General features: G+C 41.1%; 2 protein-coding genes and 1 long non-coding RNA gene across 7 annotated transcripts; 2 read left to right on the top strand and 1 right to left on the bottom strand.

The window, feature by feature from the left end:
- Window positions 1–228: 228 nt before the first annotated feature.
- On the top strand, window positions 229–27,895 carry LOC131336398 (protein STRUBBELIG-RECEPTOR FAMILY 5). Of its 5 annotated transcripts, XM_058372211.1 has the most exons (17): window positions 229–323; window positions 393–418; window positions 1,468–1,600; window positions 1,735–1,806; window positions 1,924–1,989; window positions 2,318–2,389; window positions 2,545–2,616; window positions 3,079–3,150; window positions 3,224–3,289; window positions 11,317–11,382; window positions 11,461–11,777; window positions 12,902–13,167; window positions 14,554–14,825; window positions 17,133–17,253; window positions 26,914–27,050; window positions 27,142–27,298; window positions 27,400–27,895. In XM_058372211.1, exons 1-17 carry the CDS (start codon window positions 244–246, stop codon window positions 27,520–27,522), a joined length of 2,118 nt encoding a protein of 705 aa, XP_058228194.1. In that variant the 5' UTR covers window positions 229–243; the 3' UTR covers window positions 27,523–27,895. The 5 variants fall into 5 exon arrangements, with proteins under 5 accessions (XP_058228194.1, XP_058228197.1, XP_058228192.1 ...); XM_058372209.1 differs by having other exon boundaries at window positions 266–1,036; XM_058372213.1 differs by lacking the exon at window positions 1,468–1,600 and having other exon boundaries at window positions 281–323.
- On the bottom strand, window positions 17,828–24,757 carry LOC131336406 (uncharacterized). The gene is made up of 2 exons (XR_009202818.1): window positions 24,588–24,757; window positions 17,828–18,124 (listed from the first exon to the last, which is right to left on the bottom strand). It is a non-coding gene; the product is annotated as an uncharacterized LOC131336406 (long non-coding RNA).
- LOC131336404 (uncharacterized) lies at window positions 18,414–20,223 on the top strand. Its single transcript, XM_058372236.1, has 2 exons — window positions 18,414–19,792; window positions 20,086–20,223. Exon 1 carries the CDS (start codon window positions 18,734–18,736, stop codon window positions 19,751–19,753), a length of 1,020 nt encoding a protein of 339 aa, XP_058228219.1. The 5' UTR covers window positions 18,414–18,733; the 3' UTR covers window positions 19,754–19,792; window positions 20,086–20,223.

The raw sequence follows: 27,895 nt of genomic DNA, 5'->3' as shown, positions 1-27,895 counted from the left end.
TAGACAAATTCTACATCTGTTCGGGGGGAGAAGTTGAACTCCCGATGTGATAGGTTAAGAAGCTTCCAAGGAAGCGAGCTTTAACACTGAACTACATCCCATTCCCAACATCTTTTTGTTTGCTTTGTTTATACTCCATTTTTCATAATTGAGATTTGAATTGAGTTTGTGTTAATTTATTCACTGTTTATGATTTTAGTAATTTACAAGACTAGTACTAGTACTAGTAGATAACGGGTATAAATGACGCTAGTTTCAAAAGTCAACGCCCAACCCAGGGGGAGGAGGAGGAGGAGAAGAGAAAGAGAGAAGCCAAACCGCCGAGATGATTTTGGCGGGTAACAGTTTTTATGCGTATTGTAAAACTCCACTCCATTCCACTCCATGTGATGGGATGGGATGCGTGCGTGCATTGGGGGTGGGTGGTTTTCGAACTCTCTCCTCTCAATCTCATCTCACCAAACCAAATAGAGGGGTTGGCCTAGCCGTACATTCTTGCCGAATCTATCGCCGTATTCTCCCCCCTGGGGGATGTCCATCACCAATTTTAGCTTCATTATTATTCCTAAATTTAGCATTGAGTTCATGAAAGCCGGAATCGGCTGCACACAGGGCTCTCCTCCACCTCCTCAACAAAAGGGGAAAAAAAAAACACATTCGGAAGCTTAGGTGTTGCCGCAGCAGAGACGGTTGGAATTGCTTCTCATTCTGCTCATCCGTTTGGTGATAATGGTGGTGGTGGTGCTAGTATTGCCAACAGAATCAGATTATCCTCCTCCTCCTCCTTCCCAGCATCAATATTGTCGGTGTCTCGTTATTTGATTTTTTTCCTTTCCGGGTCAGGAGGATTAGAGCAATAGAACGCTCTTCATTTCTAAGGGTGGGGAGGTAGAGTGGGGTTCTGAGTTTGATCAGAAGATGGTCCCTCCTTTCAATTTCCGTCTTACAAGTCTTTGGATTGTTATCGTTGTGATCCTTCAAGCCCTCACACCCACCACCATTACCTTGGTTCACTCCAAGACTGATGGACCTGATGGTATGCTCTCAATTTCTTCTCACTTCCTAATTGGGGAGTTGGATTTATAATGAATTTGTCTCTTCCCTTCAGAAACAAGAAATTAGTGTCTATTTGTAGGCTAGGGACTGTTACAAGTTTTGGGCCTTACGCTCTGAAAGAGGCTGCAATTTAACTACACATTTCTCGTGGCAGCGGATCCTACCTTAGAAGGAAGTCAATAATTTGGAGGCTTCAAGACTTGTATTACCTTGGATTAAATTCTTAGAAATATTACTATATAATATTGGAACTCGTAGGTTCAGATTTCTATGGGTACACCAGTGTATCCTTGACATCATGCTTAGTCAGTTGTCATGCCAAACTGGTCATTCTTTTGTTTTTGTTTTGAGAAGTTTGTGAAACGTCTCATTACCCTCCTAGTTTCTCATCTTTGCTAATTGATTCTGCAGTTTCTGCTCTCAATGTCATGTATAGTAGCTTGAGTTCACCTTCACAACTGGATGGTTGGAAATCAAGTGGAGGTGACCCTTGTGGCGAATCCTGGGAAGGAATAAAATGCTCAGGATCCTCCGTTACTGAAATGTAACTATTCTTTTTGAAGTAGTTGAACACATTCTGAGTTGTAAAAGCATCTTACTTGGCTTTGAGGTTATGAATTCAAGTAAAAGTCTCTCTGATTTATTTCATCTGTCTTATTTGTGAGAAACGTTTTGCAGTGACTTATCGGGCCTGAAACTCTCTGGCTCAATGGGATACCAACTTTCCAGTTTGACATCCGTCACCTACTTGTGAGGCCCAGCTTTTATACATAGAAAATCAGGCACATTTGTTTTTAATACATCCTCTAATATTTTGTTTCACAAGAACTTCACCTCGAAATGATGCCTTTGTTTGTCATAGTACAGTGATTTGAGCAATAACAACCTCAAGAATGACATACCATATCAGCTACCTCCAAATGCAGCTCACATGTAAGTCAACTGGAAAGAGCATTTTATTTCAGATAGAAAGGATCATGAAGCTTAACTGAATTTTATAGTGCCGATTTGATATTTGTCCGCACTATTCGTGATGGTTTATTTCGAGTGTAAGGTCATATACCTGCATGTCTTTATTTTTATTTTGCAGTTTACTTGGTCATTCTATCTTATATGAATCACCTATTTATTTTAATAGTAAGTGAAATAAATTAACGTCATGGGCATCGTAAATTTTGGACTTTTAATATTCTTCGATTTCCTCTATATCATCTAAAATCAGAAATGAGATACCTGATCAGCAGATGGTCTTTCTCTGCAGAGATCTTTCTAAGAACAGCTTCACGGGCGGCGTGCCTTATTCACTTTCTCAGATGAAAGATCTTGAATATCTGTAAGTTTTCTTTATCTGCCTTTTTTTTTTTGAAGAGGCGTTTTCTTTATTGGTCTGCATCTCCTTTTTTACGTGGTATATTTATTATTTATTTGTGTGAAAAAGAAAAAAAAAATGATGGTTTCAAACTGCCAATGTTCTGTGGGTTGATGCAGTAATATTGGGCACAATCAACTCAAGGGACAACTGAGCGAAATGTTTGTACAACTTTCTAAGCTCAAGGAACTGTAAGTATCTACGTTACATCCACAATTTTGAATGTTTGTATGGCCCGAGTCAGATATTTGGCGCTCGAGTAATACTCGTGCCCCAGGCTTAGTTGGACTGGCTCTGATCAAATCATTCCAAAGAATTTGCTCATCAGACAGAAACGATTTTGCAGTAGTTGCTTTAATACACAATAATTTGTAACAAACACAATTTCATATGAAAAGTGCAAAATGTAACATTGTAAAAACCAGTTTAATCAGCTCTCATACTGCACTTGATGCTTGCACGTGAGTCCATAGGAATATTAACAGTGCGCGTATGCAAGAAGGAAGTACAAGGTTGATGCAAATGTCCTTTTATTGGTCTCGTACTTAACTCAACTTGCAACGAAAGTTGTGGATTTGATCTGAATTACCTTTTCAGTTTGTAGGAAGCACCATACAAAATTTGTATTGACTAATTCGTGAAATGCCATGCAGGGATCTATCCTTCAACAAGTTGTATGGCAACTTGCCTCAGAGTTTTAGAAATCTCACAAGTCTTACCAAATTGTAAGAAAAAATATTATCTAAAATCATAAACTATGAGGTTTGTTTAGTAATGTTTCTTAATGTCTTCCTGCAGACATTTGCAGAACAATCAATTTTCTGGCTCAATAAATCCCCTTGCGGATCTTTCTCTCAATGATTTGTAAGTTGACCAAGAATTAAAGTTGCACCGACTCTATATGATGATTTTTACATCCAAACATGTAGTTATCATTTTAAACTTTTGCACTGCTAGTCAATCTTTCATCCTGGTTATTGATGTTTTTTTGCATATTCTTACCAGAGCATCACAACATAGTTATATATAGCCGTTGACGTGTTACTTTTATTTCATTCTCTAATTGCCCAACTCCTTGATATCAAAATCATCATTTGATGCGGTCCCTGAGTAATCATGGTAATGGGTGGTGTGTGTAAAGCAAGTTTCTTAGAGCATCCGCAATGGGAATAATCAAAATCGATAACCAAAATGTGCCACGTCAGCATTTGATTATCCATTTAGTTCATAATCAAACCTAACAAACTTGATCTCTACATTGGTTATTTTTGTATCCCTATAAAAAAAACCCCTACAATACGCAATGCATCTATGTCCAATTGCAAATGAGTTCCAATCACGCACCCGACCACACCAAATTATTCGTCTCGATGAGACGATTCTAATGTGAGGTGTTTTTTAATTTTTTAGTTTTGAATTTGGTTATTGGGTTTGGTTATTGAGTTTTGGTTATTGGTAAAAGTTGTTAAGTTTGGTTATTCAAAGGTCAAAATTTGATGAGTTGTTAAGAGGTTGCTAAATTTGGTTATTACAATATGAGCACTTTTTTGAGCAAACATTGCTAACTTTAGCAACCTTTTAGTTTTGATTATTACATTGTGGATGCTCTTAGCTTGGCAAAATTCCATAGAAATGGCCCTCTAGTCTTAAGATTCACTAACTTGTTATATACTCAGGTCCTTCCCACCCTAGGTACTGAACTGTAGCAAGAAAGACTTTCTCCCTTCATCCCAAACAGATTTCTCACTTTTACTACTTGGACCTCTCAACAAAGTATCTATATTTGGTAATTTATACTATTTGTATACGCAATTTGGTCCTTGTTTGATAGTCTCTCAAAGTTCTATTAGACAAAGTTTGTAAAATCATATAAATCAGCAAACATAGATAATTTTGAGAGGTCCAAGTAGTAAAAGTGAGACATCTTTTTAGGACGGAGTGAGTATCATCCTTTAAGGTGATCCTCTTTCATTCTTAGTTTTTTTTTGGGGTGTGTGCCCTCGCGCACGCTATCAGATTCTTTCACAACACTTTGTTGCCTTCCTTTTTATTGCTTGAGGCCGCAAAGTCTCCTATCGCATGGAATGACGTGATTCTTGCTTTGAAGTCGAGTTCTATGTGAGACAAGGTTAAGGTTCCGCAAACGCCGTCACATGGGCTTCCAAGGGTGTTAGAATAGTTGGACTAAGTCCCACATTGGTTACTTATGTTATGTAACTAGTCACCACGTAATATAAATAAAGCTTACTTGTGTTAGGATTAGTTAACACCCTATACACTTTCTTACCTCCATTATCATGGTATCAGAGCGTTCAGTGGTGGAGGGAGAATAGGACGAGCGGGGGCACGCGCCCCCGCTCAATTTCTTTTTTTTTTTTATATTTAAATTTTAAATTTAAGATTTTAAAATTTATATTTTGTATTTTCTCTCGTTAATTGTATTTCATAATTGTATTTTCTTTAGTCGACTATCATTTCATTCTCAATTTCTTTTCCACATATTTGAACATTGTCAGTGTACCAGCGAAATGAGATGTCTAATATGAAAAATAGCCGCCACTTACTATTTGGAACTCTCTAATGCATTATGTCCAAAATTCAAAAATGCCTAAATCATGGGTTATATGTTTTATACTTCAGCAATTATTAACAATGGGAGCAATAATGCTAAATACTGTGTAGTGAATTGCTCTTAGACTTGATCTGCTAAGACAATTCAAGTAGTTCGATTGTTTTTATATTCTATGTATTTTACTATATTAAAAAATTATGTTAGGTTTTTCAATTCTTAGCACAAATGTTTTAACATTGCTTAAAATGAAATTTTATGGTTGAAATGTGTTTAAAAGGTGCCCCCACTTACATAGTTTTCTGGCTACGCCGCTGAGAGCGTTACTTTAAACCACCACCATAGCTGCCGGAGATACTACCCGCCAACCCACGAAATCCACTGTACAACACTAAACCGTAGTTACTACATCAGCCGAAACCTACCAAACCTTCTTCCGTTCGAAACCCATCCTCCATATCTTTCCATCATCAGCCGAAACCCTAGTTACCATTTCCGACCACCACAAACCACCATAAACCTCTGGCCGACAGCAATCCACCCCTCTCCGACTACCGAAATCACATACCCAGTGCTTTCTTGCACTCTAGAACCCTTCGAATCACATGCCCAGTGACAGCCCACCTTCGAATAACCCACTCCTGACTTCGCCGACCTCCGGCGAGCATTTTCCGGCGCCGACAGACCTTGTTTCTTGTAGTTTCAGACTCAATTCGCGATTTTCTGGACTGTGGCTGTTCAGATCTGTCCTCTAGGTCTCTGATTTTGTGCTATTCAGATTTCTTCTGATCTCCGGTGATGTTTGTGCTGTTCAGATCCCTCTCTCTCACGCTGGTAACTGTCTCTCATGTTGCTTTCATCAGGCTGATATAACGTGTGAAGTGTAGTTGGTATGGTGACTGTTCCGTAGTGAGTTTAGTTCAAATATTGATGGTGGTACTGTTGACTGTTATGTTTTGTCTCTAGTTGGTAGTTGTTGCTCTCCCTAGTTGCTTTTATTGGTTCTTATTGGTGAACGTTTATTTGGTGAAATGGTTGAGTCAAAGTCTGGATCTAGTTCTACTTCTAGCTCTACTATTGTTGGCAGTTTGTCTGGTTCTTCTCGGTTTCGTGAGAGGTTGTCTATTACCGCCACCCCTTTGAATGGTAAGAATTATGATGTTTGGGCTAGAGCAGTCGAGATTTATTATGTTGGTCAGAAACTTTGTCATTATTTGACAGACGATCCCCCCGCGGCAACTGCTACCACGTATGAGGCATGCGTATCTGAGGATGCTAATATTCGGTCTGATTTATGGAATAGTATGGAAGAACATATTGCTAGCTCGCTGGTTTTCTTATCTACGGCCAAACAAGTCTGGTCACAGGCTCAGGAGATGTATTCGGGTGTTAACAATCTCCGTTGCACATATGATCTTCATCAGTCCTTCTTTTCTATCTCATAGGGTGACTTATCTTTGGAGTCTTATTATGCTAAGTTCCGTGGTATCTGTGAGGAGCTTAATATATGTGAGCCGATTTCCTCTGATGTTCAGGTCATGCGGCGCCAACGTGAGCGTACGCAGGTTGCTCGGTTTATATTTGGTGCATCATCCACATATGGTCTTGTTCGTAATCATTTATTGGGGTCTCGTGATCTACCTTCTCTCAGTGAGGTATTTAGTCGCCTTCGCCAGTCATCTGTCTCTGTGTCTGCACCACCTCCTGATCGTTCAGCATTGGCTTCCGCTGTTCCTGGTGTTTCTAGTACATCATTTAGCCGTGGTCGTGGTCGCGGCCATGACTCTGGGTTTAGCGGTCGTGGTCGTGACTCTGGATTTAGTGGACGTGGTTTTGGCCATGGTTTTGGTAGTCGTGATTCTGATGTGGGTGCTCGTGGTTATGGTATTGGTGGTTTTGGTGGTCGCATGTTAGGGGGAGGTGGCCGTGGTCGTGGGCGTGATTCCCGATCGTGTACTTATTGTGGGGGGACCAATCATACCGTGGAGACTTGCTATGATCTCCATGGGTTCCCTCAGGCTCATCAGGCTGCTATTTTTGAGGATGTTGAGCCACTTCCTCGCCCTGCCGACCCTGTGGTGACTATTTCTGCAGAAGAATATCAGCTCCTTGTGTCAAACCAGACTTCATCCTCTACTGCTACGCTCGCTCAGACCGGTTCCTCCGTTGCTTGTGTTGCCCCTTCTCATTCTCCTACTCCTTGGGTTATCGATTCTGGTGCTTCTGATCATATGACTGGTACATCTACTTTTTTTTCTAGTCGTCGGTCTGTTGGTACACCATCTCGTGTTACCTTAGCTGATGGTTCTACCTCTGAAATTACTGGTTTGGGTTCCGTTTTTGTTACTCCATCTCTTACTTTGGACTCTGTCTTCCATATTCCCAGTTTTCCATTTAATCTTATGTCTGTTATTTAACTTACGAAATCTTTAAACTGCTTCATCACTTTTTCTTCTCATGGTTGTGTGTTTCAAGATCTCAAGACGGGGAGGAAGATTGGTGGGGGTACTGAACGTGGCGGCCTATATTACTTTACCAATGACATCTATCCTACGTCTGTTGCTCTTCAGTCATCTGTTTCTCCCTATCAACAACATTGTCGTCTGGGCCATCTCTCTCTTCAGAATCTGAAGCGTCTAGTGCCATCATATAGTAATGTTAAGGACTTGCAATGTGAAGTCTGTGAGTTTAGTATACACCGTCGGTGTCTTTTTATCCTAGGGTTGAGCGTCGTGTGTCGCGTCCTTTCCAGTTAGTACATTCGGATATTTGGGGTCCTATACATGTTCCCACTTTAGCTGGCTTTCAATATTATGTTATTTTTGTCGATGATTTCTCTCGTGTTGCATATCTTTATCTTATGAAAACAAGATCAGAGTTGTCTTCTATCTTCAAGTCCTTTTATACAGAAATAAAGACTCAGTTCAATACTTGCATTCGTATATTTCGTTCCGATAATGCACGTGAATTTTTTCATAATGCTCTTTCTCGCTTTTTTGATGATCATGGGATAATTCACCAGTCTTTTTGCGCTCGGACTCCACAACAAAATGGGGTTGCCGAACGCAAGATCCGACACTTATCTAAAGTTATGCGTGCCATGTTAATCCAGATGCAGGTTCCTAAGTCTTACTGGAGTGATGCTGTTCTTACAGCTTGTTACTTGATTAACCGTATACCCTCCACTGTTCTTGGTGGTCAGATACCTCACAAGGTTTTATTTCCTGGTCGTCCTCTTCACTCATTACCCCCTCGGGTATTCGGGTGCATGTGTTATGTTCATGCACTAGATCCTGACCGGGACAAACTTGACCCTCGCTCGATCCGGTGTGTCTTTCTTGGTTATTCGCGCACTCAGAAAGGGTATAAGTGTTACTCACCCTCTCTTCGTCGTCACTTTGTGTGTGCTGATGTCACCTTTAATGAGTCACTGTCTTTCTTTTCGGGGACTCCTGAGTCTGAATATGTCCTTTTTGAGTTTGAGTATGTTATTCCTATAGATGTTCCTCCTGTTCCTGTGCCACCCTTGCAGGTATATGTGCGTCAACGGACACGATTAACAACCCCACCAGTGCCTGCCGCCGTTCCTCCTCCGTCCCAAGATCCCGCTTCACCACCACCACCTCCCCCGTCCCTTGGTCTTCCTATAGCTCTTCACAAAGGTATTTAGTCTTGCACTACTCATCCTATTGCTCAGTTTGTTTCCTATAATCATTTGTCTCCGTTCCTTCGTGCTTTTACTACTTCTGTTTCGTCCATTTTTGTTCCTAACACTGTTCAAGAGGCTTTATCTGTTTCTGAGTGGCGGACAGCTATGGAGGCTGAGATGTCTGCTCTTCATGACAATGGCACTTGGGAGTTGGTTTCTCTTCCGCCAGGAAAGTCTACTGTTGGCTGTCGGTGGGTCTTTTCTGTCAAGTATCATCCGGATAGCACCATAGAACGGTACAAGGCCCGTCTTGTGGCCAAAGGCTATACCCAGACGTATGGAGTTGATTATGCTGAGACTTTCTCTCCGGTGGCCAAGATTAACTCTGTTCGCATTCTTATCTCTTTGGCCTCCAATCTTGGTTGGCCCTTGTTTCAGTTGGATGTCAAGAATACATTTCTACACGGTGACCTGCTCGAGGAGGTCTATATGGAGCAACCTCCTGGGTTTGTTGCTCAGGGGGAGCGTTCTCAGGTGCGTCGCCTTCGCAAAGCCCTCTATGGTCTTAAGCAGTCACCTCGAGCTTGGTTTGGCAGGTTTAGTGATGCTGTATTGCAGTTTGGTATGCATCGCTCCCATTCTGATCATTCTGTCTTCTCTATTCAGTCAGAACAGGGGAAAGTAGTGTTGATTGTGTATGTGGATGATATCATTATTACTGGGGATGATCAGAAAGGTATTGATGAGTTAAACCAGTTTTACAACGTCAGTTTCACACCAAAGATTTGGGTAAGCTTCGATATTTCTTGGGTATTGAGGTAGCAAGATCCAAGGAAGGGATTAGTTTGTCCCAAAGGAAGTATGCACTAGATATTCTAGAGGAAACTGGTTTATTGGGAGCAAAGCCTGTAGAGACCCCTATGGATCCAAACATCAAATTGTGTGTTGATCAGGGGGAGATATTCCATCATCTAGACCGTTATCGTCGCTTGGTAGGCAAGCTGAATTATCTCACCAATACACGGCCTGATGTCTTATTTGTTGTTAGTATGGTAAGTCAGTTTATGTCAGCTCCTCGTCTTCCACATTGGGAAGCTTGTCTTCGTATTGTGAAGTATCTCAAGGCTCATCCTGGACGTGGCCTCTTTTATCGTTCAAATGGTCATTTATGTGTTGAGGCCTTTACTGATGCTGATTGGGCAGGATCACCATCTGATAGACGGTCCACAACTGGGTACTGTACTTTTGTTGGTGGAAATTTGGTTACCTGGAAGAGCAAGAAACAAACTGTGGTTGCTCGGTCCAGTGCTGAAGCAGAGTATCGTGCCATGGCTCATACTACATGCGAGGTTGTATGGTTGAGAGATTTGCTCGAAGAGTTGGGATTTGGCGTACAGTTACCTATTCCTATGCATTGTGATAATCAAGCAGCAATACATATCGCTTCGAATCCGGTATTTCATGAGAGAATCAAACACATCGAGGTAGATTGTCATATTGTTTGGGAGAAGATAGATAGTGGCGTGTTGGCTACCCATTTCGTGTCTACAGGCGCTCAGTTGGCAGATATCTTCACCAAACCTTTATTTAAACCACGTTTAGAGTTGTTATGTAACAAGCTGGGATTTTGTGATATTTATTCTCCAGCTTGAGGGGGAGTGTTAGAATAGTTGGACTAAGTCCCACATTGGTTACTTATGTTATGTAACTAGTCACCACGTAATATAAATAAAGCTTACTTGTGTTAGGGTTAGTTAACACCCTATACACTTTCTTACCTCCATTATCAGGACACGTGCTTGGTATCTTCTTTTGGTTAGTCGACTGCTTAGTATCTAACTAATGATAATGAACCCCAAAAGACTAGCCTAATATTTTTAAGGTTACAACCTTTGAAAGGAGTTGGTATAACATCTACCTCATAATCAATTGGAAAGGAGTGGAGAAGCCGCCTGGGCTCATATACCAGTTTTGGAGATTATAATTAACCAAAGTCGGACAAGCTCTAACACACTCCCCACACATGTCACCCATGAGCCACACGTGAAGAGGTAAACAAAGGATCCGTAATATGGGGATCACATTGAAACAAGGTGTGCTTAAGACACAAACAATGGGGGAATCAGTCAAGAGAGTCTTGTATAAAAGACTCCGGGAGCCTAGTTCTAATACAATGTTAAAGCATCCAACTCAAAACCAATTGTCAATGAGTGAAGAGGCCACACAAGCTGGTATACAAGTTTTGGAGGTTATAATTAACCAATGTGGGATGAGCTCTAACAGGAGTCCAAATGTAACTGCTGAAACCCCAACACCTGGAGCTCAGAAAACAAGGAATAAAAGCATCCCAGCTAAGGTAGTGATCGATGTGGGTATACAGAGCCCCGACACTTGGCCGCCCAGAGATCAGTAATCCACATTGCCTTTGACAAAAGTTGATGTGCTTTTCTTGGCATCTGTGATATATGTTTATCAAACGAGTTAACATAGCTGTTATCCTGGGGAAGTTGGAGCACCACTCATTTATCTGCACTGTACTTTTGCTTATCGTGTGCGTAACTTGTCATATCTCTAGAACACTCGCTCTGTGTTAAGAATGATAAACTTTTTCTTGCGACTGCCGAAGTTGATGATGAAGATTCTACAGAACTTCATGCAATGTTTTCATGGCAGGAATGTTGCAAATAACGAATTTACAGGCTGGATCCCTGATGAGTTGAAGGACATTAATAACATAGAGTAAGTAGCCACTGAAATTCCTGGTAATATAGTTCTATTTAACTTCTCTTTCTGAATTCTGTATTCTTATTGCTCAAGGACTGGAGGAAACTCTTGGTCATCAGGCCCAGCTCCTCCTCCTCCTCCTGGTCAAAAAAGTAACCCTCATGCTCATAAACCCTTGTCAAAAGGTGATGAAAAATCTGGTCTGAGTGGAGCTGCCATTGCTGGAATAGTGTTTGGTGTTCTGCTGGCCCTTGTCCTTGTCATTGCTTTATTCACACGACGAAGATCTTCAACTCCTCCTTCACATTTCATTGATGAAGATAGAGTCAGTCAGCGTAGGGCATTTACTCCACTTGCATCCCAGGAGTTATCCAATGACTCACGTTCTGAAATACTAAAGGACTTCAGAGGTAATTTTTTGCTTATATTTTCATTCTATTCATTTGTCTGTAAATAGGTGTCGCGAACTCATCACAAATCCAATGATTGATTAGTTAAGGTGCCCAAAATGGCTCATATCTATTGGATACTGTTCTTTCACTCAGTGACGAATATGTGGAGTGGGAGTAATTGTGAATGTGAATATTGAAGATCCTCAAGGCAAATTCTATTGATCACTTATGAGCATGCTGATCCTCCTGTCCCATTTGCTATTGCTTTTTGACATGAATCCGGGTAGGAAACAGCATGTTGATCAAAGTTAAGCACAAAACAATGCTGATTCAGCAAAGGAGAGCCATAATTTACTTAGGTTTAGGTGCCGTGAAAAATCATGGTGGATGGTTTACTTGATGTATCGGTGTGATAGAAATCGAATGGCAAAAGATGTTTGTATGAGAAATGTAAATAGTCGCTGCAAACCATAGCTGTGTTGATACCAAGCTTCAGATACAGGATAAGGGTTTTCTGTATTGCTAAGCTCTCAAGTTTTTGATTGATTAAATGTTATTTTCTTTCTAATATTTACCTAGAAAATTTTGAAACTACTTTAACCCGAGGATTATTTTAGGATTTTTCCAAAAGGATACCTACTACCCGTTTGTGCTAAATTTTCTACTAGATACTTTTTGCTCTCCAGGTCCATGATCCTGCTTTAGTCAGTATATTATGCTGTGACCGCCCCCAAGAAGTGGGCCTTATTTTAGCTTCTCAGTATTAATGCATTTCTGTCTATTTCTTCTAATCTGGAAAATCAAGCTACTCAATTTTTTATTATTTTAAATCAACAATTTGTAGTTGCCTAAACCCATATCTGATGGATCATGGTCCAAAATTTCCAGATAAATGATCTTGTTACTGAGCCCAGAATCTCATTGGGCTAGTATCTGACGTTGTCCATATCTTGTTATATGCTCAATATCTTGTGTTGCCTGGATATTTTACATGTAGTTCCATCTGTGCATTGCCTTTCTGAGGACTCATCACTTTCTAACATGAGTTGTTTTGTAATTGTTTCAGAGCTTAAGATGATGTCTTTGTTCGCTTGATATTAGCACGTAGCGATTGAGCTGACTAGATCCTGTAATGGTGACAGGACTTAAGTCGTCAGACTCCTCATCTTCACTGGGTTTGCAGTCATCTCTTTCAATGGGTCTTATGCCCACACCTTTAGATCATACTAAATCATTTGATGATGGAGAGTTTGTAAACCATATGAGCATCAAAAGAAGTAGCTCCATTCGGATGACATGTTATTCTTGGGCAGATTTGCAGACTGCCACCGGTAACTTTGCAACGGGTCGCTTACTTGGTGAGGGAACCATTGGACAGGTGTATAGGGCCAAATATGCTGATGGAAAGGTATTTTTGCTTGCTTATGTTAGTTTGTGGCGTTGTTATCAGGACAGTTTTGCATTTTGTTCTATGGGGGACTGTGGTATTATCGATGGTTTGAGTCCTTTGACGAGCTCAGCAATGAAATCATACATAACAGAAGCCTAGCATCAGATCTAAAGACCCAATTAGGATTCAAATAAATATTGCTATTCGAATTTGATATTTTCTTTCAATCAAACTAAATTGTAGCCCATTCATATTTCAAAAGCCAGGTTCGCTGCCGAACCTCACTCCCTCTTCAAACACCAGGGTTGCCCCCGGACCACACTCTTGCCTCTAGAATTTCAAGAAAATGGAGAAGGACCCACGTTCACGTGACTCCAGTGGTATACCATGAGAGTGCAAAGTTTCAGCCTTGCTTGATTTCCCAGAAATCCACGATCTCCAATTCCAAAATGTATGTATGGTAGCGACGGATTTCTTAACATTTAGATCCAGATCAAGTGTAAATGTTTGCTCTTAAACCTTGAGCTCACCAATTCGCAATTACGTAGATATTTGTAGGTTGTTGATGTTCTTCTCTTCCTAAAAGACTGACTTAAAATAGGAAATAGCATACCTCTACTAGTTGAAATACTCTGACCTCCTAAAACACCATAACAAATGTGCAAAATTAGAACTTGACCAGTTATTATATGCAGATTAAATCACGTCGGTAGTTCTCAAAACTACCAAAAATTGCCTTTACCATCAATCTACATAATCTATGATTCTCACACGCCAACAAGGACACGTTTTCTTTTGACCAAAAAGTCATCTGGTGGGGTGTAATGGCCGTATATGCACTGTTGTCGGCGTCCATGAATATGCTTCATGAAACCAAGCAGTAGCTGCTACATCAGGATCGCTTTATTATGACCAGTAGGACAGTAATACAGGTCCAAAGCCTGGCTATCAGTCAATGTGAAAACTGACGTTGGTCCAATAGCTTAAAGGTGCAATCACATTGGGTATCAACATCCTACATTCTTTTTTGTTTCCCACTTCATGAACATGTCAAAGAGCAGTGTGTCTTTATTTTGTCTCTTCCAAAGTAAATTCTTTGCTACGCAAGCTACCTTTGTTCGTTAAGTGACTATTGTTCAGGTGTCCTGGAAAACTCAATTGTTGACTATGCACTTTGCGGAAGAAACAGATATTTGTTGTGCAGAGATATGATAGTGGCATTTGTCACATCATGTTTTGCTATTTCCTGTTTGTCCATGTATCTTGTTTGCCTTGACATGCTTAGAGCAGGTGCAGATGACGATTTTGTGGGTGTTGTTTTTCTTTGTTGTAAATGTGCTTAGATTTTTAATTGCTGTTACACTGATTTACCTGCTTAAGAATTTCTAGTACTTGTTTTATCAGGTTTTTGCAGTCAAGAAGATTGACTCCTCACTACTCCAAGACAGGCAGGGGGGAGATTTTGGACAAATTGCTTCAAACATCTCCAAGCTTCGCCATCCAAACATTGCTGAACTTGTTGGCTATTGTTCAGAACAGGGACAAAATATGTTAGTCCATGAATATTACAGGAATGGTTCACTTCACGAGTTCCTACACCTCTCAGATGACTTCAGCAAACCACTGACCTGGAACACGAGAGTCAGGATTGCTCTAGGCACAGCCAGAGCTGTTGAGTAAGTTAACTTCTTCTCCCTTGTTTCATCTCTCTGGGTAATTGGGTTTTCAATCTGTCGGTAAACCATGAGAATTATTAGATGTATGCATTTTGTGAACTTAGGCTACTAGGCTTCATTGATTGGATGCAGTGCATAGGCATCAGATGTAACTTATATAATGGATGCCCAAGTCCTAGGGGTTGAGCACAGATCAATTGCTGAAGCACTCAAATTTCCATTTACGCCATGGGGGAGCCCTCAGAGCAGTATAAGGTTGACTTGGCCTGTCAGGCTTTGCTGTGCCTATATGCAAATAGTACTGTAGTAGATATACTGGGGATGCTCTATTAGACTCTTTTTTCCCCACTCTTTTGGTGATGTAGTAGATATCCTAGTTGGACCCGACAGAAAGTAATAAGTATACAGAACGAAACTAAGGGCCTATCCCAAAACTCATCTGCCGACAACATTTGGAAGGTTTGAAATGCATTTTGTGCATACCATGCTGTTTGGTCAGGATCCATGCTAATTTATGAAAAAGAAGTAGGTGTATTTGCTGAATAAGAAGACTGGAGAAAAAATTTGCCGAATTAAGACGCTCAAGACTACACTTTAATGCTGATACACATCGAGTTTATTAAGAGGGTGCTCTTTAGTAGACTAGATCCTACATGTTTAATCATATACTCCAATATATGGTTTGCGCTTTGTTTTCCAACTACTTCTGCGTGTTTCCAGTCTTTTATCATTTCCCTTTCTTATTCCAAAATGTTACAAAAATATCTTGGTTTCCAAGCTGACTGATATGGCTCGTCAAAACAGAATTTTGATCCTTGATTGGATATAAATTTTGGGTAAAATGAAGTCCAATTGTTGGCTATGTGTTTTGAAAACGAGAAATTAAAGTGTCAAAGATGAGTTTACTGTCCACATTGGGGGTGATGCCAAGAGGAGAAGAATAAGACCATTATTTAACATTGGTTGAGACTTGAGATAGTAAACAAAGATATGATAGGAATGATGTGACTTATTTTATAATCGGCTATAGATAGATCGGTAGAAGAGGATAGTATGCTGTTCCCTTAGGTACTGAAACGGCACTTAATCTAGATAAGTTGAGATCAGCGGTCATTGGTAGGTGCTCCTTTGTGTGTGAACATATTCTATGGCTGCGTCTTGGGTGTACTGAACTCAACCAAGCCCAAATCCAACCAAGTTATTTAGAAAGCTTGGGATCGTCTGTCTATAGCTTGGTTTGCGTGTGCAGAGAAGGTTTTGAGTTTTATGTTTCTAAATACTAGCCTGACCTCTATTGGATTGGGCTGATCCAATCTAAGCCCATTACGCTTATTGGATAGGTCTGATGAACCATGATGTCAGCCATGCGGCCCTGGGCCTAACCATTTATTGTATTTGGGACCTGTAATTTACAACTTCTAATCTTCACGCCCGTTCAACATGCCCTGCCTTGCGTGGCACACAAAGCCTGCCGCTCTTTATCTTGTTTCCTGCTTGCAGCATCATCTCTATTGTCTTTTTCGCCTTAGTGATAGTTGCATCACTTGCACCAGCATTTTCGGTGTATATTTGTTTGTTTGATGGAGTTGTAAGGTTCTACTTCTTTTTGATCTATCGTGTTTTGTTGGGAGACCCAGTTGTTTTCTTATTGTGTTTCAAGGATTGAATTTGTCTCAGACTCTCACTCTCAAGAACAATATCTTGCAATTGTATCAACCTAGTTAACCTAGCGGTCCTAGCCTTCCATAGTGCCATGCAGCAGCTGGGTTCAAGTTTTCAACTGATCAGAAGCTAGCCAAAGCCGAATTTCATAAACTACAAGGTTGGATTGATCTACAAGCTTGATGCTAAAGTGTCTTTACTGTTGCTCTTAGGTGCCTCCAAGCTTGAGTTGCCTAACCTGTCCTTCGTGCAGTATGGTTTGTGATACGCCTATAGCCCTATTATGTGCCATGTGTAAGGTTCTTCAATTCCATAGATTGCTTTGAAAGTGAGGATTTAATACATTTCTATTAGTTCATATAACTACCAATTACGAGAAGCCAATCCTGATTCGCCCAGATCTAGAAATATCCTAGATTCGTATCTGTTGTATCTTCAAACTGGTGTCTACCAGCTACATTGTGAAACTAAATTATGGAGCAACTGTTAATGCATATTCCCTGATCAATAGGTTTGGTCCACGTTTTACAGGCAGTGAGCATTATCTCCTTTCTTGATTTTCATATTATTTTTGTTTGAGTATGTTCATGATGTATTTTTAGTTCTCAGTAGTTAATTCCCTTTTGAATTCTTTTTTGCATCTAGGTACTTGCATGAGGGTTGTTCTCCATCCTCTGTTCACAAGAACATCAAGTCATCTAATATTTTGCTAGACACTGAGCTCAATCCTCGTCTCTGCGAATGCGGCTTGGCTACCTTTCATCAGGTACCATATTTAGTAACCAATCGATTTCATTCCAGTTAACCACATATTAAAATACGGATCGTGGGAGCAAGCAGTGGTTTAATAATTAATGAAATCACGAAGGAGTGGAGAGATTATTGGCTTTGATAATTGGTGGTTGTTTTCTTTTCAACATCACTAGTTATTTAACAAAGTATACTACCTGCATGAAAGTGATGGGGGAAGATTACCTAGTTTAGCCTGAGAAGTAGGCTAGTTGCACTGGCATGTGGGTTTAAAATTTCCAGAGCTGCCTGTTTGATAGTTCGGTACATGTTATATTTTGTATCTGTTACACCAGCAATTAGATTGTCTTGTATGGTAATTGAAGTGCAATAATGAACAACTAGTGCTTGCCCGTGCCTACGGCACTACGCATCGGGATTGGAATTAGTGTATTGTATTTGTTCCACTTCTTAGTGGCGCGAAAAAGAACTACTTGAGAGATATAACTCAACATATCGATCGTAACTATAACTAAACCAACCCATCTACCAATTTAGACCCCGACTAATACAATTCAACTACCTACGGATAAATTGAAATCGTATGCCTCGTAAAAAGAAAGAAATTACATGACTGAATAAAATATTACACCATTTTAAGAAAGAACAAATGTTAATTTCACATTAAAGACACTGACATAATTGCATGTTTTTACACATCAGGTACACAAAGAAGCCAACCTAAATTCATAACATGCAGCTCAACCAATGGTAAATTTAGCTGTGGAACTCGAGAAATGGAAGGTTCATATCCTTGGGCCTTGGCAAACGCAGATAGAAATCACCTTAAGGAGGGAATCATTGTAGAGCTACGGTTTCCAAACACGCATTACCATGGAGGTCAAAACCTAAAAACAAAAGACCAAAAAATTATAAGAAAAAAAAAACCCACCAAACTGTGAATATATATTCTGTATCTAGAATATATATTCTGTATCTTCTTGTAATATGCTATTTTAGGACATGTATCGTAATCAAATCATAGCATAATCATAGGGTAATCATATCGTAATCAAATCTTGTAATCTTCCTTTCTTAGGCATAGCTTTACTCTATTTAAAGATGTTCTCACCTCATTGTAATTCATTCAGAAATAATATCAGTATTTTCCGTCTCTGTTTCTCTGTTTACTATCATGGTATCAGAGCCGATTCCGAAACCCTAACCTGTTTTCCAATCAGTCTTCTATCCTCAAATCTCTTTCCCTCTGTCAGCTACTATCGTTCCCTATCTCTCTGTTTTTCAGCAACTCAAATCACAAGAAATACCCACAGCAGCCGACACCCATCCCTCCCCAACCGCCGGTGACCTACCAACACTCCGACAACCTCCAGCAGCACTTGCAGGCACTGCAGTAGCTCCGGCAACCTCTGTTACAACTCCGACGAACCAGTCTAAGGCAGATTGGTACTCTGGTATTCTGTTTTCTTTTTTGACTGCGTTTCTCTGTTAGCATCATGTCTGGCGATAAAAATCAGGCTATTAGTGTTCGTTTGACCGGTAACAACTACTCCTATTGGGCTCATGTGATGAAAAATTTTGTTGTTGGTAAAGAAATGTGGGGATATGTAGACGGTTCTACGCTACCTCCTTTTGATCCAAAAGACCCAGGGTATGCCACTGCCTTGGGAAAATGGAACACAGGGAATGCACAGATTTTGACTTGGTTTCACAACTCCGTAGAACCAAGTATTGGCATGAATTTTTCGAAATATAACACAGCAAAGAAAGTTTGGGATTATCTACAAGCTCTGTATCTTGAATCAAATTTTGCTAAACGATATGAGCTTGAAATGTCCATCCGAAACACCACCCAAAACAATAAATCGATTCAAGAATTTTATAACGAAATGACTACTTATTGGGATCAGTTAGCTCTCATGGAACCTTCAGATTTGCAGCTACTTGATAGTTATGTCAGATTTCGTGAGGAACTACGACTTGTTCAGTTTCTCATGGCCCTTCGGCCTCAGTTTGAGCCTCTTCGTGGGGCTGTCTTGCATCGGTCTCCATTGCCCTCAGTAGATGGTGCTGTTCATGAGCTTATCGCTGAGGAAACGCGGTTCAAAGTGGCTAATCTTGCACCTCCCTCACAGTCTGTCTTTGCTGCTCCATTTGCTCCATCTGGCCAATATCCGACACATCACTCGCCCACTCCAGCATCTCATCCTGTCCAATTTGCGGCCAAGCCAAGGCCTCAAATTCTGAAGATGAGTGTAACTATTGCCATCAGAAGGGTCATTGGAAGCATCAATGCCCTAACCGTCCCAAGCCAAAGGGACGAAATGTTACTCAGTCAACTGGTCCTCATGCCCCGCATCAGTCTCGGGCACCACAACAGCATTCTCGCCCTCCTGCAGCCTTGGCAGCACCAGCCTCCAGTAGTGCACCTCCAGAGTTTGATTATGAGCAATTTCAACAGTTTCAGGCTTACATGGAAGCCATTCGAGGGGGTTCCCCCCAAGCTTCTGCCATGACTACCACTCACTCAGGTTTGCGTGGTTCTCCCACCTCAGGTATCCAACCCACCACTTGGATCTTTGATTCTGGCTCTTCTCATCATATGACTCCTGATATGTCTCTTCTTAGTAATTGTGTGCCACCTGCTTTTCCTATTAGTATTGCCACATCCAATGGTTCTCCCATGCATGTTGCTTCTATTGGCTCCATTCTATCTTCTACTGCACCTTCACTATCTATTCCTAATGTCTTTTATGTTCCTCAGTTGTCTTTGAGCCTACTTTCAATCAGCCAATTATCCGACTCTGGTTTTGATGTTGTTTTCTCTTCCTCTGGTTGTGTTGTGCAGGATCGGGATTCCAAGAAGCAGATTGGGGCAGGCCGTAGAGTTGGTGATCTCTATCTTTTGGAGCACTTGCATCTCCCAATAAAACCTTCTTCCACTGCTGCGTCATCTTTTTGTTTAGATCATAAGTCATCTCCATTTTATCTTTGGCATTCTAGATTAGGACATCTGTCTAGTGAACGTCTAAAACTTTTAGTTAAGTCAGGTCATTTGGGTCATATTTCAGTCAGTAATATTTCAGAATGTAGTGGTTGTAAGTTTGCAAAAATGTCAGCTTTACCTTTTAATAAAAGTACCTCTATTTCTACTTCGCCTTTTCAGCTTGTTCACACTGATTTATGGGGCCCTTCTCCGGTTGCTACTAAAGGTGGTTTTGTCTATTATGTCTCTTTTGTGGATGATTTTAGTCGGTATACTTGGGTTTACTTAATGACACACAAATCTGAGTTCTTTACGATTTATAAGAATTTCCATGCCATGGTTCAAAATCAGTTTTCTACATCGGTTAAAATTCTTCGGTCTGACTTGGGTGGGGAATATTCACTTTCAGAGTTTCATAAATTCCTAGATTCGCTTGGGACTATCCACCAATCGTCTTGCACTGACACTCCTGCCCAAAATGGTAGAGCTGAAAGAAAACATCGTCACCTTCTTAATACTGCTCGGTCTCTACTCCTATCTTCCTCCGTCCCGTCCTGTTACTGGGGAGAAGCTGTTCTCACTGCAGCCTATCTCCTGAATCGGATGCCCACCCCTCTTCTTTCTGGTAGCTCTCCTTATGAGCGGCTTTATGGTCAGGTTCCTAATTACTCTCTTCTTCGAGTGTTTGGTTCTACCTGTTTTGTTCTCCTCCCCAAGAAAGACCGCACTAAGCTCAGCACCCGCTGTGTCTTAGGTGTTTTTTTACGGTATGGCATTAATCAAAAAGGGTATCGGTGTTATGATCCTGTGACCAAAAAGCTTTATGTTTCAAGGCACGTTGTCTTCTTAGAGCGTCTTCCCTATTTTACTCTTCCACCTCGCACTGCTCCAGTAGCCAAAGAAGACTTGATCCATATTGACCCATTTCCTATGGATCTGGATGTGCCTCCCGAAGAGTACACCTCCACTCTTCAGGTATTTGATATTTCTACAGCCCCCTCAGCATCACCTCGTCGTGCTCCGATCACCCAGGTCTACACCCGTCGTCCAACTTCTACAGCTGCTCCCCAATCTGCCTCTGCGGATCCTGATCCGCCTGCCCGCCGGTATCCCGTCCGCGACAATCGTCAACCACCGGTAAAATATGGCTTTACTAATACTTGTTTCTCATCCTCTTATCAATCATTCCTTTCCCGCATTCACACTTATTTTGAGCCTAGGTCCTATAAAGAAGCTTGCAATGATCCCAATTGGATGGATGCCATGCAAGCTGAACTTACTGCTCTTGCTCACAATCAAACTTGGGAGTTGGTTTCACTTCCGGATGGTAAGAATCTAATCGGTTGCAAATGGGTCTACAAGGTTAAGACTCATTCTGATGGTTCTTTAGAACGGTATAAAGCCCGCTTAGTTGCTAAAGGGTTTTCTCAGGAGTATGGGATTGATTATGAGGAAACTTTTGCCCCCGTTGCCAAAATGACCACTGTTCGCACCTTGATCTCAGTGGCTGCAGTGCACCAGTGGCCTCTTTCTCAGTTGGATGTAAAGAATGCTTTTCTCAATGGCAATCTCTCTGAAGAGGTTTATATGCGGCCTCCTCCTGGCTTCTCTCATCCTTCCGGTATGGTTTGTCGCTTGCGTCGTGCTCTCTATGGCTTGAAACAGTCCCCTCGCGCTTGGTATTCACGCTTCCAGGATGTTGTTCTTCAGATTGGCTTCACGCCCAGCATGCATGACTTTGCTCTATTTCTCCGTCGCACCTCTCATGGCCTGGTACTTCTCTTACTTTATGTTGATGACATGATCATCACTGGTTCTGATTCTACTGCTATTGCTGAAGTCAAAAGTCATCTCTTCCGTGAGTTCAAAATGAAAGACTTGGGCCCGCTACGTTATTTCCTTGGTATTGAAGTTGCTTCCTTTCCTCAGGGGTATCTTTTGGGACAGTCCAAGTATGTTACTGATATTCTTCACCGTGCTCGTCTCACAGATACGAAGACTGTTGATACTCCCCTTGAACTCCATGCCAAGTTCTCTGCCTCTGATGGTGTCCCCCTTGAGGATCCTACGGAATATCGCGAATTGGTGGGCTGCTTAGTTTATCTTACTGTTACTCGGCCAGATATTTCTTATGCAGTTCACATTGTTAGTCAGTTTGTCTCTGCCCCCCGGACTACGCATTGGGCTGCCCTCTTACGTATTCTCCGTTATCTTCGTGGTACCCTTCATCAGTGCCTTCTGATTTCTTCTACATCAAGCTTAACCCTCCATGCTTATGCTTATGCTGACTGGGCAGGTGATGTCAATGACCGCAAATCTACCTCTGGCCTCTGTGTTTTTCTAGGCGATTCTCTTATCTCTTGGAAAAGCAAAAAGCAATCTGTTGTTGCTCGCTCCACCGCGGAAGCTGAATATCGTGCCATGGCCCATGCTACCTCTGAAATCGTCTGGCTTCGCTGGCTTATTTCCGATATGGGGGTCTCTGTTACTACTCCTACGCCTCTTTACTGCGACAATAAGAGTGCTATTCAGCTTGCCCACAACTCGGTCTTCCATGAGCGCACGAAGCACATTGAGATTGATTGTCATTTCATACGTCAGCATCTTCAGTCTGGCACCATTGCTTTACCCTTCGTCTCCTCCACATTGCAGCTGGCTGATTTCTTCACGAAGACCCATACCGCTGCTCGTTTTCGCTTTCTCCTTGACAAACTCTCGATGCTCTCTGCCCTCGCACCTTGAGTTTGAGGGGGGGTGTGAATATATATTCTGTATCTAGAATATATATTCTGTATCTTCTTGTAATATGCTATTTTAGGACATGTATCGTAATCAAATCATAGCATAATCATAGGGTAATCATATCGTAATCATATCATAGCGTAATCATAGGGTAATCATATCGTAATCAAATCTTGTAATCTTCCTTTCTTAGGCATAGCTTTACTCTATTTAAAGATGTACTCACCTCATTGTAATTCATTCAGAACTAATATCAGTATTTTCCGTCTCTGTTTCTCTGTTTACTATCACAAACCACCACATAAGCAACCCTCCGAAATAAATAGAATTCACCAATTTTACCAACTCAGGCCAAGAAAACTGTAATAGTGTTAAAACCATCAAGGAAGAAGGATTCTTGCTAATAATTTTTGTGTTTCAAAGCAAACTTAGTCCCCATGCAACACCATTAAAAAAAGTGCATGAAAGCCATATTTGTAGTCCCCCCTACAAATTAATTTTAGACCATATTGAAGTGTTATTGGAGAAAGAGCTCTGGTCAAAAGCAGAGAAATAAAGAAAACTCAAAAAAGCGTACCATTCGCTAATCGAACTTCCAATCTTGATGATGATGAAAGTATTAGAGGGCGATTATATTCTTGCTCCTATCCCATACAATTACCTGGAAAGAGAAAAAATGAATTAACATCAAGAATGATTGCATAGCAGTAATGCGAAACCAAAGTGATTTTGAAAGGTTAAACCCCAGAAGCCACTATTTCCTAGCACAACGCTTCTAATGTTAGAGCCCCAACAAAAGATGAGGAAAAAACTAATTTTCTACGGTGATCGAGTGTTTGTCCATGAGTCTTAAAAATGAGTCTAGCTAAAAACTAATTTTCTACCCTCAGTGCTAACATTGGGAAAGATGGTCATGAAAAAGTCGGGTACAAAAAGGTCACCCAAAGGTTATAATGATGGGTAACTTCAGCTTTGGAAATGGTTTTCCAAGAGCCAAAAAAAGAGAGGACACGGTTCTTCTATTCAAAGCAAAAAAACAATGAATGTTGCACATGCATTGCCCTGTTGAAATGAGAAGTCCCTGTATGCCGCCTCCTTATTCAACTTCAACAAAGCAACAATTTCTAATTATTCAACAAAGCAACAAAACAACAATTTCATCCATGTAGCACAATCCTAAATCGAACACAGGCATTTCATCAAACATTTCTCACAGGCATTTCATCAAACACTTTGTACACACAAACTTAGAGCATGTGGTGGGAGTGTCGGAGATGCAGTACTTTTAGCCCAATCCCTTACCTAATCTGGCCAATCCAACAGCCCTTATTGATTTTCGTATTGAAAATTGCTTCCGAAATCGGTGAATTTGTCTGGACAACAGAATCAGGGTTTTGGTGTTGCCGACTTCTTACACATGCAAATTGGTGTATGTATGATGCATGGAAGGGGTGAACGGTGAACCCCTCCATCGTACAACTTGTGTAGGAAAAGAAAGAGTAGAAATTTTCTCCGTAAAAGGAAGACTTAACTTGAAGTGATTTACATGGATTTACATGTCTATCTTGCAACGGGATTTGCATGGATTTACATGTCTTTTCGAGAGAGAGAGAGAGAGATACCTCGTGGTGGTGCGCTGGTGGTGGGAGTGGCTAGGGTCGGTGTGGGAGTAAGAGAGGGACGATCGAGAGAGTGAGGGAGGGGAGAGGAGGAGAAGAAGAGAGGAGGCAATGGATTTTCGTCGGAGGTAGGAAGGGGAGAAACCATAATGAGAGGCGTCTATCTGAGAGAGAGAGAGAGAGAGAGAGAGAGAGAGAGAGAGAGAGAGAGAGAGGGGTTTTTTTTTTATCTGGAACGTAATTTGAGACGTGAAAAGGGAGATACTTTCACTTGTGTAATTTAGGTTAAAATTATGGGCACTTAATTGGGAATAGGAGGATGCATCACAGCCCTTGGATCAAATGATCCCCAGCCATTGGATGTGTTTGTGTTTGTGTGGAGGCCCACACCATTGTGTTTTATTATTGGATGTGTTTGTGTGGAGGCCCACACCATTGTGTTTTATTAGATAGATATTGGGTGAATATTCGTCATGTCATTATTAGAGCTGCTAACAAATGCTTTCAAGATCCTATTCCCCTAGTTTAAAGAGCCTCTCCTTCATGCCATCACTGCCATGCTATCTATCCCCCTGATAAAAGGACCGCACTCATCTTCGGTTGCCTTAAATACCATCAGATTCTATAAGAGTGAATTGGAGGCCCCAAAGCTATAACACTCCTTTAGACCAGCTCTTTGTTAAAACCGCATCCTGTAGGACTAGATTAATGGTACAGACAGAAAGACGTGCTGTCCTTTCTGAGAATGACCGTACACTGATCTTCATACCAGAAAATGTTGAGAAACTCAAGGATACCTTCAGATGACTCCTTACCCTGAAAATGACAGTGACAAAACCCACTCTACTTGGATTGATGAAGAATGACACAGGGGCTCACCAGTGTTTCGTGGTTTTGAAGTTATTTTGGTGTTCTAAGGGGGGAGAATGGAAGGGGGGCATGTTTAGGGTTGTAGAGGAGGATGTATTTGTTTGAGAAAGTCAATTAATGAGTAGATATAGGGTGGATCATGCACTTGAGAATTCCACTAAATTGAGAGTGGATGTGGATATAGAAGAAAATTTTGAATATTAACTCAATTATCTAAGTCATTTTTTTGTTCGAATCTTCTTGCCTGTTGAAGTGCAAAAATGCAAGAAAGAAAGAAGGAGAAGAGAACGAGTATAGAGGCCTTAGGCAACCCGCCAATGATTTGATTGCATGACACTCTCAAAAGAAGCATATTCTTATGGAAATTATTTCTAAACAGCAAATTTGTTGATTTAGGGCTTTATAGACTTGTGAATATTCTGAATTGTAATTGAAGTCGGATTAGCATTAGGAAACTATGAATTTAACCCATGCAAACCAAGTAAGACTCATGTATAATACCTGAGTGCTTAACTTGACTCATACCATGACCCATGTGCAACCCCACAACCCGCATCCAGAAAATCTGAAAATAACCAATACTGTTAAAAGTTGACCATCATCATAAGGCTTAAAGTGAAAAAAGGATTGTCCTGCGTCTCTGGTTGTTATCTAACGTCTAACATATCGAAGCTTGAGCTTTGGAAGCATCACTCTCATGCCTCTTGTACATCTTGCATGGTGGGGGCCACTTGTCTCCACCATTGAAATTCCTGCGAGAACTCCACTTCTCTGCCACTTGAAGAAACGACCTGTCCGTGTTCTACCAATACCTCTGCTGAAATGAGCCTCAACTCCTAATAATGCTATGAATATTCTATGGGCGCCCGGAACATCTGCAACTTGCACAACCTATTTAAATTGCTTTACCTTCGTCCGCCCTCCTCTGGGAATTAAACTCCATCAAAGCCCTGGCCACAGTGCCATACCATTCCAATCATCCCCAGTGTTTCTCATTTTGGAATGCATGCCCCAATTCAACCTCCCATTTTCTCCTCTCAGGTGGCCAATGAAACTCTCCCCACCAATTCTCCTTGACAACTCCTGCCCTTACGACAAAACCCTCTGTAGGTTTTTGTCACCCATTACTACTCGCTCACAATCTCTTTCTGCTATTTCACTTCCAACCCAGTTCGACAATTTTCCTCATGCTTCCAAAACCTCCACTCCTAATCACTTGTTTAAGCACAAAAAAATGCAATGTGGTCTTCTGCACTTCAAACTTAAAAGTATTACGTTCCGTTGTGAGTTATTTAGAAATTGCAAATTTGTAAACGTTCTTTATCCTAAATTGGCTCTTAACTTTTTCCCCTGAAGTGATCTATGCCCAATTATGTTTCATGGTAATGGGTTTGGTCACCCTTCTTTCATATTGTTTGCTCATCATCATTCTGCATCATCCGTATTGATCTTTTGTCAGCGAACAAGCCAAAACCTGGGGAGTGGGTACAATGCTCCTGAATGCACCAAGCCTTCTGCTTATACATTGAAGAGCGATGTCTATAGTTTTGGGGTGGTCATGTTGGAGTTGTTGACAGGTCGAATGCCTTTTGACAGGTGTGTTGGCCTTTAAGCTTCGTTTTGATTTTTACTATGGTCTGCATGCACTACGAGCCTTTTATCTGAAAGTCGATTGCTTTCTTTGTAGTTCAAAGCCAAGATTAGAACAATCTCTAGTCCGGTGGGCCATACCACAGCTCCATGATATCAACGCATTGGGGAGAATGGTGGATCCTGCTTTGCGGGGACTGTATCCTCCTAAATCAGTTTCGCGTTTTGCTGACGTAATTGCTCTGTGTGTACAGGTGAGCGCCAACCATCCATCTCCAATGCCAGATGGGCTTAGTGTTTGGTATGGCTTCATAATTCTTGCGATGGTTTTAATCATGTCATATTTGTGTATCAGCCGGAGCCAGAATTTCGGCCGCCGATGTCTGAAGTGGTGGAGGCATTGGTCAGGTTAGTTCAGCGATCCAGTTTCAGAGAGGATCCTGGTGCTTCTCGCCGGATGGATGACTATGACTACTGACAATTTGTTCTTTTAGTTTGCTGATGACATATTTACTCGTCAAGAAGCCAACATTCTTATCTTTTTTCCGGGTGGGGAAAAAAAGAGAAATTCCTATTTATCTTTTGTGTTATAATGTTTTGTTTATTTTAATAGGCTTCTTCCAAGAAGATGATTTTCGGCTGAGAGTTCTCAATTCTTCCAAATATAAAGAAGTAATCGCATCGCATGCCTTCGTAATTATTACTAGTAAAGGTTTATTGGGGAAATCGAACCATTTACAATGTACAAAGCATTTGATGAACTAGATTTTCAAAAAGAAAGTGGTACTCTATTTGTAATTTAAAGTAGGGAAAAAAACCGAAATGGTCAATGTAGTTTAGTGTTTGTGTCA

The sequence above is a fragment of the Rhododendron vialii genome, chromosome 8a (assembly GCF_030253575.1).
Source record: "Rhododendron vialii isolate Sample 1 chromosome 8a, ASM3025357v1".
Taxonomy (NCBI): Eukaryota; Viridiplantae; Streptophyta; class Magnoliopsida; order Ericales; family Ericaceae; genus Rhododendron; species Rhododendron vialii.
The sequence above is the reverse complement of the archived record's forward strand: the minus strand, read 5'-3'. Positions and strand labels throughout refer to the sequence as shown.

Excerpts from the sequence above, each read along its gene's own strand:
- LOC131336398 (XM_058372209.1), top strand. The coding sequence starts at position 919 with ATGGTCCCTCCTTTCAATTTCCGTCTTACAAGTCTTTGGATTGTTATC. Across the intron at positions 11,778-12,901 it reads AATACTAAAGGACTTCAGAG|GACTTAAGTCGTCAGACTCC; the intron begins GTAATTTTTTGC and ends TAATGGTGACAG. Across the intron at positions 27,051-27,141 it reads GGTCGAATGCCTTTTGACAG|TTCAAAGCCAAGATTAGAAC; the intron begins GTGTGTTGGCCT and ends CTTTCTTTGTAG.
- LOC131336404 (XM_058372236.1), top strand. The coding sequence starts at position 18,734 with ATGTCTGGCGATAAAAATCAGGCTATTAGTGTTCGTTTGACCGGTAAC.